At 47.1% G+C, this 20,317-nt stretch overlaps 1 protein-coding gene across 2 annotated transcripts in view; it reads right to left on the minus strand.

The window, feature by feature from the left end:
• LOC119953617 (signal-transducing adaptor protein 1-like) overlaps positions 1 to 20,317 on the minus strand; it is a 79,990-nt gene that overhangs the window by 9,186 nt on the left and 50,487 nt on the right. For both annotated transcript variants that reach the window (XM_038778061.1, XM_038778060.1), the window contains exon 10: positions 18,210 to 18,281. In XM_038778061.1, coding sequence (XP_038633989.1) covers positions 18,210 to 18,281 — 72 coding nt within the window. The remainder of the gene's footprint in view (positions 1 to 18,209; positions 18,282 to 20,317) is intronic.

A 20,317-nucleotide genomic window follows, 5' to 3' on the forward strand; every position in this document is an offset into this window, starting at 1 on the left:
TCCCGCCGCTGGGAGTCCGCTCCCGTCGCCGAGGTTTGAACCACCTCTGGTGGCTGCGGGATCGGCGGTGCGAGCGGGCCCCCGGGTCAGGGGGTGCCCCCACGGTGGCCAGGCCCGCAATCAGGGCCCACCGATCGGTGGGCGGGCCAGTGCCATGGGGGCACTCTTTCTCTTCCGCCGCCGCCACGGCCTACACCATGGCGGAGGCGGAAGAGAATCCCACAGCACGCATGCACCAGTGGCGGCGTCACCACCGGCGCATTCGCGAATCGGCGAAAGCCTTTCGGCCAGGCCGGGCGGCGGGCGTCAAAGGCTGTTGGTGCCGGTTTTGGGGCCAGTCAGCGTGGTGCAAACCGCTCCGGCGCGGGCCTAGCCCCCAAAGGTGCGGAGAATTCCGCACCTTTGGGGAGGCCCGACGCCGGAGTGGTTGGCGCCACTCCGCTACGCCGGGACCCCCTGCCCCACCGGGTGGGGGAGAATCCCGCCCCATGTCTCCAAGCTAAAAAACAAATAATCTCTGCAGGCTGCAAAGCACATTAACTCACCGGGGGGCTTTCCCAATCAAACCACAGTCCAGACTGAAAAACACATTCCTTTGTTAATTACTAAAAGCACCCAGGCCCTGGAAAACAGAATTCTTTTTAAAGAAACATGACCACTGCAATCAAACACACTCTAACCCCAGGCTTTTAACCCTTAAATTGCCCAATAATTGCATTTCCCTCTGGGTCCTGAGTACATCTGCCAACCCTGAGATGTAACCAACACAGTCTGAAACATCTATTTGCCAACTCGCAGCCGTATATGAGAGTGTTTTGAGGGTTTTGGCAAAGTTTGGTCTCATGACCGGTACAGGTTTGGAGGGCCGAAGGTCCTGCTCCTGTGCTGTATTGTTCTTTGTTTGAGAGATGCAGTGGCATTTGTCCAGGTTCATCCCGAGCAGCTCTATGACACAGGACTCTGTGCTCTGCGGGCTATTCCCAGGGACACACTTTGAGCATGTCTCTCATAGCTGTTTTGCTGGATGCACTTAGGAGAAACTATGGGAAGATAAATGATGATCAAAATGAAGGATACTCTTCTCAAGGCAGTGTAGCTATTCAGGGCGGTGCTGGTGATCCAGCCATGAGGCCATCGGTAAATAATGTGACAATAACGAAGGGCTTAGAGCATCTGTACCAGAGCCCAGTTATAAAATGTATTAATTCTACAACTGGCTACCATAGCAAGAGTTTACAGTGTGACCAGTTTGATTGCAGTGGTCTTTTAAGGAGTTTGCATTCTGATGGAACCTGTCCCACAGCTGATTGTGTGGCTCAAGTGCAGTCCAACCTGATTGAACTGCCTTGTCATTCACAAACCAAGAAAACCTTTCCAGTTTCCAAGGAGCCTCCAAGAACCCTGTCTGCAAAGATGTCCAGGTTAAAGGATCTTAAAGGACAGCCTGCTGAAGAGAAGGTGGAGAGCCCAAAGCGGGGAGTTCCGCAGACACATGCCAACCTTGCCAGAGTTACAAGAAAGTTCTGCAACAAGAACAGGAATGTGCAAAACCTACATCTCCAGAGCTACTGTGATTAGCAGCTCAGGTGATCTCTGAAGACGTTTCCCTTCGAGGGAGGTGAGGAATGTCAGATAAATCGGAGTGGTGCAGCAATTGAATGTGTCCAATGCACAAATAAAAAGGGATCTTGTTTAGTTAACTTGTCTTGATCTTCTATTGATGAAAAGACTGGAAAAGGAACTGATACTTGTCACAAAACGTGGATATGGTAAAGCACATAAAATGTTAATGTAATGTTACTACTCTAGTCACTAGGTGGTGCTATAGAGCAACCATATAAATGTCACATGCCTCCTTGACTTCTGGGAGATAGATGGAGAGAGTGGAAGAGAGCAAGACAGAGTAGTTGTGAGATAGTTGAACTAATAGTATAGTTAATAGTGTAGATGTGAAATGTAATCTTTACTTAACTAATTGCTTAGTAATATGTTCGAATCTAATTCAGTGTAGTGTAATAAATTAGCTTTGTTTATTAAACACAGCTTTCTGTTCTTTGTTAGCGCTACAACCTTCACCATCCTGAAAGAACTAAAACAAAGAACACAACAATACTTAGTCTGCTCTGCATGTTGGGGACCGATCTCAAAGTTACCAAAGAAGTGCTACAAACTTGAATCCATCTACATAGGAGTCTGTGCCCACGCAGAAGGTGTCAGAACCTGTTAATGTTCAAACTCAATCAATACATCCTGGACAATTACCAGGAAATTGTGTGGAGACCTGTAAATGTCAAAGTGACACATTCCTAAAGTTTCCAGCCATCACAATGACGATATATTTCCAAGTCTGGGATGGTGAGTGGTTTGGAGAGGAATTCCAGGTGGTGGTGTTTCCAGGCATTTGCTGCCCTTTTCCTTTTACATTGTAATGGTCATGGGTTTGGGAGGTGCTGCTGAAGGAACCATGGTGACTTCCATCCGTGATGATGGAACTAGTTTCATGCATTTGCCTAATTTAAAAATCAACAAGGCAACATATAACTGGAATAATCGGGGGGAAACATGAGGAGGAATTCTCCATTCTAGTGGCTAAGTGCCGGTGCCAACGGAGAATCCGCAGGTGATTCACGACAGGGAAATCGGCGCATGTGCAGGGCTGACACCTGTGCCAGTCATACCGGAAATGATGGCGCCAGCCATGCTCAAACCTAACCTGCCCACTCCAACCCTGCAGCACGCCCCCTGTCCACCCCCCACCGCACCCCCCAGCCCTCGTGAATATACCCCGTCCAGCGACACTGATCCCGGACAAGTGTGGTGGCATTGACACCGTCCGCAGCCGGCAGCCAGGTTTTGAACCGCTGAGACTGCACGTGGCCCATGCCATCGGAAACTTGGGCCATCGGATGCGGAGTATCGCAGGTGGGCTGGCCGATGACACATCAGACCAGTACCTGCCCTGGATACAGCGTCGGAATCCACTCTCCACCCAATCACCGATATTGGCGTCGGGCTATGGAGAATCCCACCCATGGGGTTTTGATGTTGTTTTTGATTTATTAAAAATTATCCCAAAAAAAGAGATCTGGTGTGACTCAGGTTGTCTGCACCTACATAGAGAATAGTTACAGTTGGGCTAATATGAGGGTGATAAGAATGGAATGAAGATGTTGTTAATGTTGGGAAATTCCAGCATTGTTCAATCTCATAAGATCTTTGGACAATATAGCAAGCACTTACAACAGGAAAATGATTTGGAACACTGAATAATTTCACTTGGTGATCTCCATATGTTAAAGGTTAACTGCAGGGAGAGTGAGGGCCAACAAGCCTCACTGAACAGCAGTTCACTGTATTTCAGTGCACCAACACAGAATCAAAGTTGGATTGCATGCCCAATAACAATGGAGTTTAAACAATTTTCTTGCTTTATCCTTAACAAAAATCAGGGGGGTTTCTCCTAAATTAATAAATGTTGTTCCTCCAGAAATCATTCGCTTTCTGGATGAGGAAGTCCTAGTCCATTTCGCTCAAGGGCAGGTTAAACTTTAACTTCAGGTTTACATTTCAAACCGGAAGTCTAATTACACCCCTTAACTCAAGGAATAGATTGTGGGCGCGATTCAGTGACCGTGTTGTGCCCAGCGTGGATCTGGGCACCCCGGATGAATAGCAGGAGAGGGCAAAATCGAGATTCGAACCAGGCACGAACCATTTTGGATGCTCCTGACCCGTTCCGATGACAAGCTCCGGATGACGGCCAAATATGGAAAGCATACCATCAATCCTCATTTACATTCATTTCAGTCTCATTAACGTGATTGAAGTTGAATGCAGCGGCCTCCTGGAAATTACCCTATTTCCCAGCGGGAAATCACATGGGCACCATTTAGTACTCCTTTTCAAAAGCGTCAGCTGGTGCAATGGCTACGGAGGGGAAATGAGGAGGTGAGTTGCCATTTCCATTTTTCGGCATGCAGGGGCACCCTTGGGGAGGTGAGAGGCTTTGCATGTGTGATGCCTTCAAGCCATCTTTGAATATTGTGGAGACTCATAACTGGAACACCTGGCTCAGGGAGACGTATGAGTCCAGAAGACAATCTGGTTTGAGGCAAGAAAATGCTCCAGCAGCTGGTGCACGACATTGGTCCAAATGGTCCACCTGATGACACCATTGAAGAAATGCTTTTGCAGATTGCTGATGTTTTTGTTGCTGGTGTGGTGAGTGCTGCATGTAATTGGCAGGTCACCATGGGTTGAACACCTGGAAGTCAAGGATGTTCAACTGCACCATGAGCGGCAGTTGAATATGTGGATGCTAGGATTTGATTCTGGTGAGATTGAACCGTGTGGGAGAGCCTGCACAGCTGCAGATCCTGGACAGAGAATGGCACTGATACTTAGAACAAGTCACACATTGGTGGACAGATCATTTCAATGACAAAGTTCTGGACATTATAACACATTCTCAGGCTTCACCTCAGTTTCTGTTGAGGAACCTGCAAGAGGTGATTTTGGGTGTTTGTTTTTTTAATGAAAATGAGCTGACAGAGCTTTGTATTGGTACCAATATGGAACAATGACGTTTCCTTATTGTTTACTGGTTAGTGTGGTATGTGGAATGTCACGTACTTGATTTTCGAATCTTTATTACTGTTCACCGTTCAATAAACAAAAGATTCTCAACTCTGAAGTATCTCCTCAAGGGCACACATGCCATGTCTCAGAGAATGATTAGTGTGTTGCATGTCCAGCAAACTTTGATGCCTGAACATTGTGCATCAACACCATAGAGGCAGCTGCCAACAATCAAACACTAAAGAACAGGGATTCACCACTGTAGAACTTCTCATAACCAAAGGGTTAGTGTGTGGATGAACTGAGGGCAGCTGGGCACGGCCTCCCTAACGTTCCTAGCAGAGGGCTGGGATCTGGGATCTAGGGACTCCTGATATGGCCGGGTGTGAGTGTGCAGAGCAAGGTTTTCCAGCACAACTGGCTCGCTGGATGACACACTGAGAGAAGGCGGGACACGTAAGGGTGGGGGAGGCTTGGGGGTTTCAGTGGTCCCGAGGTGGAAGCCCTAACTGATTATCAGTCTCACTCCTTCTCCAGTTCTTCCAGATAAAACGATGTTTGCTGGTGTGGATCCCATGGAGGCTTTCCTCACATTGCTCGTGACAGCCGAGGTGGGCAGACGCTGAAAGCGTTACCAACACCAACATAGGTTGGAGGCAGGAGCACATATACCGCATGTGCGGGGTCACGGTGCCACCTGAGTCCTGGCCGCTCAACAGGCTGAGTAGGGACCCAAAATGGGAGGCCACTGACAGCCCAAAGTGTACAGGCATCGTTGGTTATTCAATGGGTTGATGGACATAGAACATAGAACATAGAACAGTACAGCACTGAACAGGCCCTTCGGCCCTCGATGTTGTGCCGAGCAATGATCACCCTACTCAAACCCACATATCCACCCTATACCATACAACCCCCCCTTAACCTTACATTTTAGGACACTACGGGCAATTTAGCATGGCCAATCCACCTAACCCGCACATCTTTGGACTGTGGGAGGAAACCGGAGCACCCGGAGGAAACCCACGCACACACGGGGAGGACGTGCAGACTCCACACAGACAGTGACCCAGCCGGGAATCGAACCTGGGACCCTGGAGCTGTGAAGCATTTATGCTAACCACCATGCTACCATGCTGCCCCAATGACATCATGTGCCACAGAAGACTGCGTCCCAGCAGAGAGACAGTGCAGCACCTGTGCCACATCTTTGTAGACTTGGCACCCCGTGGAGGAGGAGGACACCCGCTCCCAGTGGCCATGAACCTCACTGCAACCCTGAACTTTTATGCAACTGTGTCATTCCAAGGCTCAAATGGGACCTGTGCGGCATGTATCTATCTCCCGCCCACAGGTGTATCGGGAGTTTACGGATACTCTTAATGCCCTGGCGTCCAACTATATCACCTTCGACCTGGACCAGGCCCACCAAGTTTCCCGGGCTGCAGAATTTCCTGCCATAGTCAGGATACTCCAGGTCCAGCGGCAGATCGATGGCACGCATGTTGCTCAGTGAGCACCAAGTACTGTTGAATACGGGCTGCGATTTCACCAATACAGCCGTCATGAAAGAGCACACCAAATGCGGCCAACACTGTACTTTTTTTTCCGTTGAATTGCACCCTATATTTTTATAGCACTTTTAACATAGTAAACGTCTCAAGGTACTCCACAGCAGCATTATCAAACAACACTTTTCACATTGCCCCATAAAACGATAATAGGGCAGCTTGTTCAAAGAGGTGGGTTTAAATGGAGCAACCTTAAGGAGGAAAGCGAGGCAAAGAGATTTAGGGAGGGTTTTCCGAAGCCGGGGGCATCTGAAAACTTCACCCTCCGCAGATTGCTGCCAATGGTGGAGTGAATCAAAAATGGGGTCAGAAAAGCTGAGGAGGTGTTTCGGTACCTGAAATTTGTGGGGCTGTAGGAGATACACAGAGGTCCGGAGAGAGGAGGGGGGGGGGGGAGGCCACGGAAAGAATTGAAAACAAGAATCGGAGCTTTAAAATGGAAAGATACAAGTGGTGGAGAAGTGGATCCGGGGATCATCGGCATGCATGTGGATTCTGAACTGCTTTCAGATGATGTCACCAAGGGAAACATGTAAATGAGAAATTTGAAGAGACCAAAGATAAATCCCCGTGTGGGGGGGGGGGGGGGGGATATCAGAGGTAACTGTGCAAGGGGTGAGAAGAGAGCCATTACAAGTAATTTCTGGTTACAGTGGATGGATAAGAATGGAGCCAGGAGAGGAGGCAGTATTGTCGCTACATTAATAATCAAGGGCAGGATCTGAGGACCCGAGTTCAAATCTTATGTCCAATAGAATTAAATACAAATCTGGAATTAAAAGTCTCATGGTGACTATATCTGCCATTCTTCCCTGGTCTGGCCTACATGTGACTCTAGATCTAAAGCAATGTCCATGTATCTCTGAAGGCAGAAGGCCAGATTAATGGAGTGGTGAAAAAGGCATATGGGTCAGCCTTTATCAATTGAGGTAGAGATTACAAAAGCAGGGAGGTAATGTTGGAGTTGGATAGCACTTTGGTGAGGCCACAGTTGGAGTAGTGTGTACAATTCTGGTCACCACATTATCAGAAGGATGTGATTGCACTGGAGGGGTTGTAAAGGTGATTCACTGGGATGGAACATTCAAGTTATGAAGAGACGTTGGATTGGCTTGGATTGTTTTCGCTGGAGTAGAGAAGACTGAGGGGCGACCTGATTGAGGTGTACAAGATTATGAGGGACATGGACAGGGTGGATAGGGAGCAGCTGTTCCCCTTAGCTGAAGGGTCAGTTACGAGAGGGCAGGAGTTCAATATGAGTGGCAGGAGGTTTAGGCGGGATTTGAGGAAAACCCTTTATACCTCGAGGTTGATGATGGTCTGGAATGCACTGCTTGGGAGGGTGGTAGAGGCAGGTTGCCTCACATCCTTTAAAAAGTACCTGGATGAGCACTTGCCACTTCATAACATTCAAGTCTATGGGCCAAGTGCTGGCAAATGGGATTAGAAAGACAGATCAAGTGTTTTTCATGCGTCGATGCAGACTCAATGGACCGAAGGGCCTCTTCTGCACTATTATTCTGTGACTCTGTAGTTAACTCTTAAATACCCAGCCACTGACAACCCACATCCTGCAAGTGATTTTTAAATGTCTGAATGATGGAAGAGTACAGACTGGGGACCAAATATGGTATCTTCCTGGTTTGTTTAAGCTCAGGATCACACCATACTGAACCACCAGATTGTAATTTAAAGGAAATTTACTTTTTAATGAAAGCATGTGATCCCAAAGGTCAGTTTAGCTCAGTTGACTGGACAGCTGGTTTGTGATACAGCACAAGGACAGCAGTGTGGGTTCAATCCCAGTACTGGCTAAAGTTAGTTATGAAGACCCGCCTTCTCAACCTTACCCCTCGCCTGAGGTGTAGTGATCCTCAGGTTAAGTCACCATCAGTCAGCTCTCCCTTTCAAACGCCGACAGTCATCTGGAACTATGGTAACTTTACTTTACCTAAAGGTCTAAAATCACGCTCTGATCAATGCTGAATTAGTTTATCAAAAAGTAAGTTCTCTACAACTGTTTTCAGGCCCTAGGTTAAAAAAGGAGTTAGATGTGTGACTGGTTTCCTATTCCTCAACATTTTTTAGGTCTAAGGGAAGCACCACCAGAGTGCCCAGTTTATTATGCAGATGTTTCTGGATTATCCATTCCAAAACTGGACACAAATAATCACAGGAGAAATGGGGCGGGATTCTCCGGTATCCGGCAGGCGGGCCGTACCAGCGCCAAAGAGTGGTGCAAACCACTCTGGCATCGGGCCGCCCGGAAGGTGCAGAATCCTCTGCACCTTCGGGGACTAGGCCAGCGCTGGAGTGACTGGCACGATGTCAACCTGTGCCGAAAGGCCTCCGCTGGCCGGCGCGAGTTGGCGCATGCGCAGGAGCGGCAGTGTGTTCCCAGAACCGTTGGCGTGATTCCTGCGCATACAGTGGGTTTCTTCTCCGCGCCAGCCAGGGCAGAGCTTTACAGAGGCCGGCGGGGAGCGAAAGAGTGCCCCCACGGCACAGGCCTGCCCGCAGATTGGTGGGCCCCGATCACGGGCCAGGTCACCGTGGGGGCCCCCACCGATACCAGATCCCCCCCCCCCCCAAAACTCCGCAGGCTGCCCGCAGAGTCAGGTCCCGCCGGTACAAACCATGTGTAATTTATGCCGGCGGGACAGACCGAAAACGGGCGGCCGCTCAGCCCAACGCAGAGCGGAAAATCGCCGGGGGGGGGGGCTACTGCCAAAGGCCCACGACCGGCGCGACGCGATGCCTGCCCCCGCCAAAAAAACGGTGCTGGAGAATTCGGCAGCCAGCGTCTAGGCGGCTGGGCAGGAGTCACGCCGCCCCCTGGCGATTCTCCGGCCCGGCGGGGGGTCGGAGAATCCTGCCCAGCTCTATATTTTCACTTAGCATCCCACGATGGGCCTCTTCAATGGGAGAACTGCCAAAGTGTTGCAATAATCAGTATTTCCAAATAAAATCTATATGTTGGATTATTGTAGTGATAATGAAGGATAATTACTAACTAGACCACTATGGAGAGAACCCTGCCCTTCTACTGCCATGAGACCTTTTACAACCATCAACGACACAGTCTGGACCTTGGTTGAAATCTCATCTGAAAGACACCACTGCTGGCAATGCAGCTCCCCCCCCCCCCCACCAAGTACTTCACCGGCACGTCAGCACAGATTATGTGTTACAAGGGGGGGATCCCCTACCCTACCCCCCCTCCTGCCACCATGATCATCTGCTCCTCTTGTAAGTCAATGGACTTTTGACTGGCCCGTCGACTCTCCCGCACCCAGTCCCGCCTCAACGGGACCTGAAAATCCAGGCTAAAGAGTTGAAATTAAATTAGAGTTTATGGACGTTTCTGGTGAAAAAATAAACATAGTTTACACTTGGCCTTTGCATAGCACTTAGAATGGAAGCACAGTGGAACATGAATTTGTCACATCTTCATGGAATATTCAATTGATCGAATTGCAAAGGAGTAAAATGAAGTACAGAAATATTTGGTTGTGCAGTGGCAGAGTGAAGGGGGCGAGAGCTCCGGTGATTAAAATTTATTTCCAATGGGGTAAATTCCCCAGGTAATACTGAAATTTGTTGGGTCTTTTTTCAAGCATTACGGAAGTGTAAAAGAGAAACTAAGGGAGTTCCAGATAGACCAATGAGCGAAAGATACAAACAAGCTCAGTCATTGCTGGAGAAGGTTTAATGACAGCGAGGAGCATCACAAGGAATTAAGAGTTGTTCCCTCATATCCCTGGTATCGCAACCTTACACCCTCATGTTCCTTATGTTTGATTTATGCATCCTCATGTAAGCAAGGTCTGCGTTGTGACTCACATGTATCTGGCGTCAAGATTGTACATTACGTAAGTACATTGGGGCTGCAATTGGAAGCTCAAATCTACTATACTTTATCTGAAAAAATATAAGAGGAATGTGTGCAATTATGGGAAATGTTCAGAAGACAAAGGGTTAATGTCATATCTTAACTAACTACTAGATGGATCTAGATGCAGGACTATATAAATCAGTGACTCACAGACTTCTGGAAGAGAGCTGGAGGAGAGCTTGAGAGAACAGTGATAGAGAGGACAGTACAGTTATATAGAGTGTAGAGACTAGTGTTAGTTGAGTGTAGATTGCCGATTACTAGACTATTGTTTACTATAGGAGTAAGTGGTTGAGCTTAATTAAGTAGTGTAAATAAATGTTAGCTTTGTTAATGATTTTAGCTTCTGTGGTCTTTGCGAACACTGTAACATCCATCCTGAGAATAAGAATCACAAAGAACACCACAGAATGAAACCCTATAGAGTTGATGATGATTCACAATTCCATAGAATCTATTCGATCTATTAGCTTATAGATGTACCATAGTGATGTTAATGACGATTCCCAGGTTAAAAGGTTTTCTTGAAGCACTTCACTTCCTGTATTCTGAATTCTCGTACGTTAGATCTGAAATTCTGTACGGGACAGGGTGCTCTCTGGGGTGTGGGTTGGAGGGGGGAGGATTTCGGACGTGTACCACATCATGCAGGAGGTGGATGAGGCCTCGGTGGAGGAGCTGAAGGGTAAATGGGAAGAGGAGCTGGGTGAGGAGATTGAGGAGGGGACGTGGGCGGATGCCCTGGAAAGAGTAAATTCCTCCTCTTCCTGTGCGAGGCTTAGCCTCACACAGTTCAAGGTGCAACATCGGGCCCACATGACCGGGACGAGGATGAGTAGGTTTTTCGGGGGCGAAGACAGGTGTGCTAGATGCTCGGGGAGCCCAGCGAACCATGCCCATATGTTCTGGGCATGCCCAGCATTGGGGGAATTTTGGAAGGGGGTAGCAAGGACGGTGTCGAGGGTGGTGGGATCCAGGGTCAAGCCAGGCTGGGGACTTGCAATTTTTGGGGTTGCAGTGGAGCCGGGAGTGCAGGAGGCGAAAGAGGCCGGTGTTCTGGCCTTTGCGTCCATAGTAGCCCGGCGGAGGATTTTGCTTCAATGGAAGGATGCGATGCCCCCAAGCGTGGAGGCCTGGATCAATGATATGGCGGGGTTCATCAAATTGGAGAGGGTGAAATTTGCCCTGAGGGGATCAGTACATGGGTTCTTTAGGCGGTGGCAGCCTTTCCTGGACTTCCTGGCAGAACGGTAGGAAAATAGGCCGGGGGGAGGAGTGGGGGGGGGGGTTTGTTTCGGGGGAGGGGAGAAATGTGTATATGTGTTTATTGAATATGCCGGGTGCTTAGATATTTCTTCTGTTCGTAGTTACTGGGGGTGAGGGGGGGTTTGGTTTTGGGGGTTATTGTGTTTTTCTTTTTGTTGTTGTTAATACTGTTTTCTTGTTGTCATTTTCTGTTTTTGATATTTTTTGAATATCAATAAAAATTATTTTTTTTTAAAAGATCTGAAATTCTGCATCAGGACAGCGTATTCCTGACCAGGAGACATTGAAAACTTTTCAATCATAAGAATGAGAGTTTAAAAACCCACCCAACTATTTCCCAGGGGAACCTGTGCCATTTTTTTTCACTCTGCAGGCTGTAAAATACGTAACCGACCCCAGAGCCAACCAAGACTGGAAATGTAATCAAACTGATACCAACATTTTGTCATTTACTTTCTGTGGATAAGTGCCTGGTTTCTTTACTACAACCATTACCACTATTTGACACCTTTGGCATGTAATCTCTCTTGCCCTACCCCAGATCATCCCTTTTATCCTCTTCAATCCGCCCCCCCCCCCCCCCCCCCCCCCCCCCGGCTCTTATCAACCTCATAAACCCATCACATTCCCCACCTTCCTTCAGTGTTGAAGAAGAGTCATGTTAGATTCGAATTGTTAACTGTCTCTCTCTCTCTCCACGGATGCTGCCAGACCTGCTGAGTATTTAAAGCATTTTCTGCTTTTATTACAAAATAACTTTACAGATCTATGTTCAATTCACCTTTTGTTTATTGTCAGTACAGATCCAGGGAAGCTATTGGAAAAAACATACGAGATTGTACAAAGTTTCAGACCCGCCAAGCATCCCGCTGTCTAGACTGCCTCAGGTCACTCGTGACTGGTAAATGGGCGACGGCGGAATGCTGAACTGGTGGTGCTGGTGGGGGGGGGGGGGCGGAGGGTAGCATGTGAAGAGAACAAGCTTATAATTTGCATCTCAAAATGCTTCATTACTCTTTTTACTGAATCTAAATTTAAAGTGCTTCATTATGTGAAGAATGTTGTACGCGGGATGTTAAACTGAATGGTAATGGTGCGGGCTGCATGCAGTGTTCTGAACAATTAGCAAAGGCTGAATAACTGTTGGCAATTGAAGTTGTTGGAAAGTAATTTAATACCTTTTCATTCGCGCATGGATTAGAAGCAACGCTCGACGCATATAAATCACCCAAAGTCCATGGGTAGTATTGTATAGAACTATGAGTTATTGCAGCTCATTTGAAAATAGATGAGAGTTTTGAAAAATTATAGTGATGGGATGGCTTTAACATACATTTGACAAATCAAATCTGTCAATCACCACCATTCACAACTGGGTGTGGCAACACTGCAGAGGTTAGAGCTGATCTATTGGTTGTGAGATCTCTTAGCTCTGTCTGCTGCCTTCGATGCCATGGAAGGAGTCCTGTGTTGTACCTTCACCTGATTGACACCTCATTTTTAGATAAGCCTGCTGCTGCTCCTGGCATGCCCTCCTGCATTGTTCATTGAACCAGGTTGGATTCTCTTGGCTTGATGGTAATGACAGAATGGGGGATATGCCGGGCCACGAGGTTACAAATTTGGGGCTGGTAATGGCCCACAGTGCCTCATGGATGTCCAGCCTTGAGTTGCTAGATCAGTAGAAAATCTGTCCCATTTAGTATGATGGTAATGGCACACAACACGATGGAAGGTATCCTCAATGTGAAGGCGCAACTTTGTCTCCACATGGACTATGGTGATCACTCCTACCGATATAATCACAGACAGATGCTTCTGCAATAGACAGATTGCTGAGGACGAGGTCAAGTAAGTTTTTCCTTCTTGTTGGTTCCCTCACCAACGGCCACAGATCCAATCTGGCAGCCATAACCTTTAGGGTGTTACCAAGCCACTCTTGGTGATGGACACTGAAGCCCCCACAGAATACATTCTGTGCCCTCGCCACCCTCGGTGGTTTCCTCCATGCAGTGTTCAATATGTAGGAGTACTGATTCATCTGGTGAGGAGGTTGATGGTACCTGGGGGTTTCCTTATCATGTTTGGCCTGATGCTAAAAGGCTTCATGGGGACAGGGGGCAGTGTTGAGTGCCCCTAGCACAACCCGCTCCCAACTGTATAGCACAGTGCCAACTCTCTGGTGTGTTGTCTGGCCCACCACCACCAGGTTTTATCAAGTGAAAATACATCAGAAACATTAGATAGAATTTTACTAGCCCTTTGGTAAAGGACCAGGAGATGTTCCACATCTTCCTACTATCATACTATCTTTCTACCAGCAAGAAAGTTGGCAGATGTGCCCCTAAACGCCCCCTGCTTGGAGCCCAAAGGATTAACTTACATTTTGCTCATGTCCGGGGGAGCCTGATGCGACATGGCCAATGAAATCAGTGGGCTCTGCGGAGGGGACTCCTGACACCAATTGCTGACATGGTGACAATGGCATTGTCTGCAACCGACCACCCCCACCCCACATTAATTGGGGCATGTCTGCCTTATCCCAGCTTCCCCAAACCCCATTTGCGCCTCTTCGAGAATACTTGGCCCAAGAGGTGCCCTCTCGTTGCAGCTGCAGCCTCAGTAATTGCCACCTCCAGCAGTGGCACTGCGAAGCTGCCAGCTCTCTGACTGAACCAGATGTTCTGGGAGGGCATGTTGTGGGTCGGAGGTGCAGCACCTGCATGTTCTCCGCTGTGTCCCGTCACTGAGCGAAGCAGGGAACAAAGGTGGGACTGCTGCTACCCACACAAAATCCAGCCCATTGTTTTAACCTCTGCCACATGAACAGTACAAATGAGTCTGGCAAAGCTGATTACCCACTCCAGTAAAATGGCTAGTAGTGAAGCAGTGTATACCATCTACAAGATGCACTGCAGGAACTCACCAAGGATCCTTAGGCGGCACCTTCCAAAGCCACAACAACTGCTACCATCTAAAACCGTGATGGGCAACCTAGGCTAGTGATTGGGCCGCAGTGAGTGGTCCACCAGCCTCCAACGTCCAGATCCCATAAATTGGGCGCGATCCAATGGGCACACTGTCAGAAAAGCAACTCACGTTGGCGCAGCATGGCTGGTAAAAGCTGGGAGCCCCGCTCCTGGGTCTACTCGGCTCGCAACACCTCGCGGGATCCAACGCAATCTCACGAGACATTGCGATGTAAATCCTATCCATTGTGGGGATGGTCACCTTTTGGCAAATCTGCATTATGGAGCAAGACAACGGGCTGGATTCTCCGTCCCGCCACGCCAGATTTCTCGTTCAGCACGCCGGCAGGATGCCCCGTTTTGCTGGCTGGTCAATGGGGTTTCCCATTGTGGGGCCCCGCGCTGTTGGGAAACCCCCCGGCTGCTGGGAAAATGGAGCATCCCGACGGCAGAGAATCCTGCCCAGTTAGTTTCAGGCTAATGTGCAGATTCCCGTGGTTTCTGAGGCTTTGGGATTCAGCCCCTTCACCTCGGAGACATCAGGTGAGCGCTGTTCAGCACAGGTCCTCACAAACAGGGACCAGGTGCAATGACACTCATGGGAGTCTCCCAGGGAGAAAACCAGCTTCATGCCCCTTGGGCAGAGTGGTGCCCTGGCACTGCCATGGTGCCCAGGTGGCACTGTCAGCTGGCATGGGCACTGGCAAGGTGACAAGCTGGCATTTCCTTTCCACGTGTGATTGGGCCAGGGGTACCTGGGCCGAGGACCCTCCCACAGTGCGTTTGGGCTGGAGGGTGAAGGTCGAGGATTGCTTCGGGAGGCTTGGCAATCAGAACACCATTTAATGGTGGCCCAATATCTCACTACACTGGGGAGTTCTGGCGAGCGGAGCTCCCCACTGTACAAAACGGGGCTATGTGCGGCCTCGGCCGTATGTTCCCCATTCAGGCCCCTTATACAATATGAATCGCTTTGTATCACCACGTGTTTCTCGGCACTGCAAACACTGCGAAACACGTGGTTGAACAGGCTCGCTATGGAACTTTGTTCCTATTTGGTTGAATCGATCCCATGAATTTTAAAATGGACTGCAGCTTACCACCACCGTCCCAAGATGGGCAATAATTGATCATCTTTGCCAGTGAAAGAGCAGTGAAAGAAAGATCGTAGGGAAGATCACAAAAATGTATTGGTAAAATGGAAACACAGCGAGGTTGCATCAAAAAGGGTGTGGTGCAGATTGGAGGTGAAATATTTAGCTTCATTACAAAGGAATTCCAACTGCTGCTGATTTACCGCAAATTCTTCAACTCGGCCTGAAAGGATTATGTAGCAATTTATCTGATTGGTGCATACCTAGGCAGATATCATGTGTTAAAGACTACTACTCACTGTGGTAGCCTTGAAGCAACAAAAATAACCTACATTAATATAGCACCTCTAACTTAGCACGAGCAACCAACAGTGCTCCATAGGAGCATTATTAGCCAAACTTTGGCTCCAAGTCACGGAAGGAAATATCAGCGTTAGGTGACCAGAGGTTGTTTAAAGAGTGATTTACAGAGTGATTTAAAAAGAAGAGAAAGATGAAGAAAAAGCAGTCAAAAATAGGGGAGCAATAAAAATTGGGCTGCACGAGGGCGGGGAATTGAAGGAGCGAGAGATGACTGAAAGTTGTTGAGCGGTAGGATGTTATTAAGAGAAAGAAAAGAAGATGTAGGGATTTACAAACAAGAATGAGAATTTTTACACCGAGGCATTGCCAGGCTGCGAACACCGAAGTCTTAGACTTAAGGAAATTCTAAACGAAATATGATCTTGCTAAATGGACACATAATCCCAGTTGTTACAAAAGGGATTTATCTGTGCCTCTCAATATTATCAGAGTTTATAGTTCCTTGAGAGCCGCTCGCTAACATCTTAATTGGCTTTCTGTCTCTCTGCATGTCCAGATAATTTCCACTCACCAAGGTACGGTTTCTCAAGTTGTCAGCTCACACATTGAAACAACCATAGGTTGTACAGCAATGTAAAGTTTCTTTTAGAATCCCTACAGTTCAGGAGGAGGATATTCATCTAACCAGTCTGTACCAACCCTCCAAAACAGCACCCTACCTAGGCCCAATCCCCGGCCTAACCTGCACACCTTTGGACATTAAGAGGCAATTTAGTGTGTTCAATCCACCTAACCTGTACATCTTTGAGAGGAAACCGGAGCACCAGGAGGAAACTCATGCAGACACAGGGAAAATGTGCAAACCTCATACAGTCACCCAAGGCCAGAATCAAACCCGGTCCCCTGGTGCTGTGAGGCACATGTACGTCTCACTCTCTCCCACATATGCTAAGTGCTGCACCACCATGCCACCCACGGTTGATAAGAATAGTTTTATTAGAATATTGACCGTGTACGACAGCCCAAGATGCATGATATTTAAAGATGCTAAGCAATATGAAGTTGCAACATATCAATCTGTGGGCTGGTTCCAAATTTATTCCTAAATTTGCACTAAGTTCGCTAAACCCAGCTGAGATCTGTGCATCAGCATCCGTGGGCTAATGATGATCCTACTTCTGTTCGCAGAATCACAGAGTAAGACACTGCCGTTCAGCCCATCAAGTCTGCACTGATGCATGAAGGAGACCTGACCTAATCCCATTTGCCAGCACTTGGCCCATAACCTTGAATGTTACGACGTACCAAGTGCCCATCAAGGATTTTGGTAGGAATAACAGCAAACGGGATTATTATTTAAACAATAAAATATTAAAGCATGCTGCTGTGCAGAGAGACCTGGGTGTGCTAGTGCATGAGTCACAGAAAGTTGGTTTACAGGTGCAACAGGTGATTAAGAAGGCAAATGGAATGTTGTCCTTCATTGCTAGAGGGATGGAGTTTAAGACTAGGGAGGTTATGCTGCAATTGTATAAGGTGTTAGTGAGGCCACACCTGGAGTATTGTGTTCAGTTTTGGTCTCCTTACTTGAGAAAGGACGTACTGGCACTGGAGGGTGTGCAGAGGAGATTCACGAGGTCAATCCCAGAGCTGAAGGGGTTGGATTACGGGGAGAGGTTGAGTAGACTGGGACTGTACCCGTTGGAATTTAGAAGGATATGGGGGGATCTTATCGAAACATTTAAAATTATGAAGGGAATAGATAGGATAGATGCGGGCAGGTTGTTTCCACTGGCGGGTGAAAGCAGAACTAGGGGGATTAGATTCAAAATAAGGGGAAGTAGATTTAGGACTGAGTTTAGGAGGAACTTCTTCACCCAAAGGGTTGTGAATCTATGGAATTCCTTGCCCAGTGAAGCAGTTGAGGCTTCTTCATTAAATGTTTTTAAGGTAAAGATAGATAGTTTTTTGAAGAAAAAGGGATTAAGGGTTATGGTGTTCGTGCCGGAAAGTGGAGCTGAGTCCACAAAAGATCAGCCATGATCTCATTGAATGGCGGAGCAGGCTCGAGGGGCCAGATGGCCTACTCCTGCTCCTAGTTCTTATGTTCTTATGTTCCATTCTAGGCAACATCCTGGTGAATCGCCTCTGCACCCACTCCAGTGCAATCACATCCTTCCTCTAACGAGGCAACCAGAATTCCACACAGTACTCCAGCTGTGGCCTCACCAAAGTTCTATACAACTCCAACATGACTGTAGTCAACTCTACTGAAAGATGCCTGTGTGGATATTGAGTGAGGGCATGATTGTCAGAACTGCAATACTCATGGACTTACACTCATAAGTGAAGTAGTCACTAAAGTAAATCATGAATGAAAATGTGTGTGGAATCTTATCCAGTCAGTACAGTCAGAACAAAATGGGTGAAAATAGAAAATAAAAATGCAAATAATGTATTTGCACACATCAGAGCGGGATGATAAATCACAAGTAACATTTTAACAGAGCAATTTGGAAGTTAGACAAATTACCATCAATATTGCAGTAGTCTCCTTCCGGTTCTATTATTATAGGAATCTTTGGACTTAGTTTCTCTTCCTTAACTGTGAAGAAAGATTTGAAATGTAGGAGTCAAGAAAGATAAATAAACAAAGGGAAAATCAGCAAACACACATATATATATATATATATATATATAGTATATATATATATATAGCTTGGGCAGAATTTATTCATTAGACCAATTAAAGGAAAATAGAATAACCCCTTCTTATTCATAGAATCATAGAATTTACAGTGGAGGAGGCCATTCGGCCCATCGTGTCTGCACTGGCCCTTGGGAAGAGCACCCCACCCAAGCCCACACCTCCATCCCATCCCCATTATCCAGCAACCACACCCAACCTTTTTGGACACAAAGGACAATTTAGCATGGCCAATCCACCTAGCCTGCGCATCTCTGGACGGTGGGAGGAAACCAGTGCACCGGAGGAAACCCACGCAGACGTGGGGAGAATGTGCAGACTCCGCACAGACAGTGAACCAAGCCGGGAATTGAACCTGGGACTTTGGAGCTGTGAAGCAACTGTGCTACAGTGCTGCCCTAATGGCAAATTCTGATTGCATTTGTTGCTCAGTTCAAATCCCCCAATACTGGAGTCATTCAAATCAAACTCAGTGACCACTTCAGTGAGCATCTTCATTCAGCAAGCAAAAGCTTGATTATTCTGGCTCACTACTTCAACTGATCCTCCCTTGCTAATTCTAGCCTTTCCAATTTTGACCTTGTATGTTGTTCTTGCCAAGCTCAATATAAACAGCATCTCATTTTTCTCCTACATACACTGGATTTTGCAACCTTATATGTCTTCCCCATTTTTCTGCCACTTTCATCGATTCATCTTCCCCTCAGAGGAAAATGGTGGCATAGTGGTATTGTCACTGACTGTAGCCTGATGGGTATTCATGAAGGCACCAGCAAAGTGAAGACACCAGCAAAGCCTGATGGTTAAAAAGGCTAACACTGTATCAGCATAAGTAATAGAAAGAGTGGGGTCTGCAGTGAAGAACAGGATCTGATTGGACAATTGTTGTTGCTCTGCCTTGGACAGACAGTGAATGAACACAGTCCCCTGTGTGTGTCGCGCTTCTGAGAATAAATATGACCCCCGAGTGAATCACGACGCTTTGAGCATTCGTAATCAGAAAATGTTTAGTGCTGTTCCGTGAGTACGTGAGTGGAAGCATGAGGAAGATCTGTATAAAAAGAAGAAACAAGAGATTCTGAAGTGATAATCTGCAGGAATAACTGTCGTAACAAGCCGTGCCCTGTGTCCGGGACCCAGAGAGGACATCGGGATCCACCAAGAGGAAGTCTGATCACCTCGCCTCTTAACAGGTGGTATTTAGGTCTCAGCCGTGAGTTTTGGTACCTTTGTAGAACAGAGTTTTGAGACTGCATATAAGAGAGCTTTTGATACTTTGTGTCACGGAGTTTTGATGTGGTGTATGATAGAGTCTCTTGTGCAGCAATGATAAGCATTGGGATTTTTATGTTGTGTTGTGTTGTGTTTAATAAACAAGTGATTCAAAGTCAAAAGGTGTTGTGTCTATCAATCAATCAATTCAAACTAGGGTCCCGGCCTAATAATCCAGAGACCCGGAAGTCTGAAATTAAAAGTATAATGAAGCCAATGTTGAATGGGGTAAAAACCCATCTGATTTATCAATGCCCTTTAGGGGAAGAAATCTGGCCTACATGTAACGCCAGATCCACAGAAATGTCGTTGACTCGGAAATGGCCTAGTTCAAGGGCAATTAGGGATGGGCAATACATGATGGCCCAGTGATACCCATTTCAAATGAATAGAACTATCTTCTAAATTGTAGCATTTTGCTTGCCCCGTTATTCTACAATATTCTATGATACGTTTTTAATAATACATCAATTACTATATACTATAAATATATTTTTTAAAGCCCGATTTAGATGATCTTCTTATATCATCCAGCACTTTGACCCTGTCTTTCATCTTTCAATCACTGATTGATAGATTGTTCACTTCCGACACTCTCGTGTTTTTGTTTCAGCTTTCTAGAATTCACTGATATTATTGACACACAATCTGAAACCAATGGC

Source organism: Scyliorhinus canicula, chromosome 18 (assembly GCF_902713615.1).
Source record: "Scyliorhinus canicula chromosome 18, sScyCan1.1, whole genome shotgun sequence".
In the NCBI taxonomy this organism is placed as follows: domain Eukaryota; kingdom Metazoa; phylum Chordata; class Chondrichthyes; order Carcharhiniformes; family Scyliorhinidae; genus Scyliorhinus; species Scyliorhinus canicula.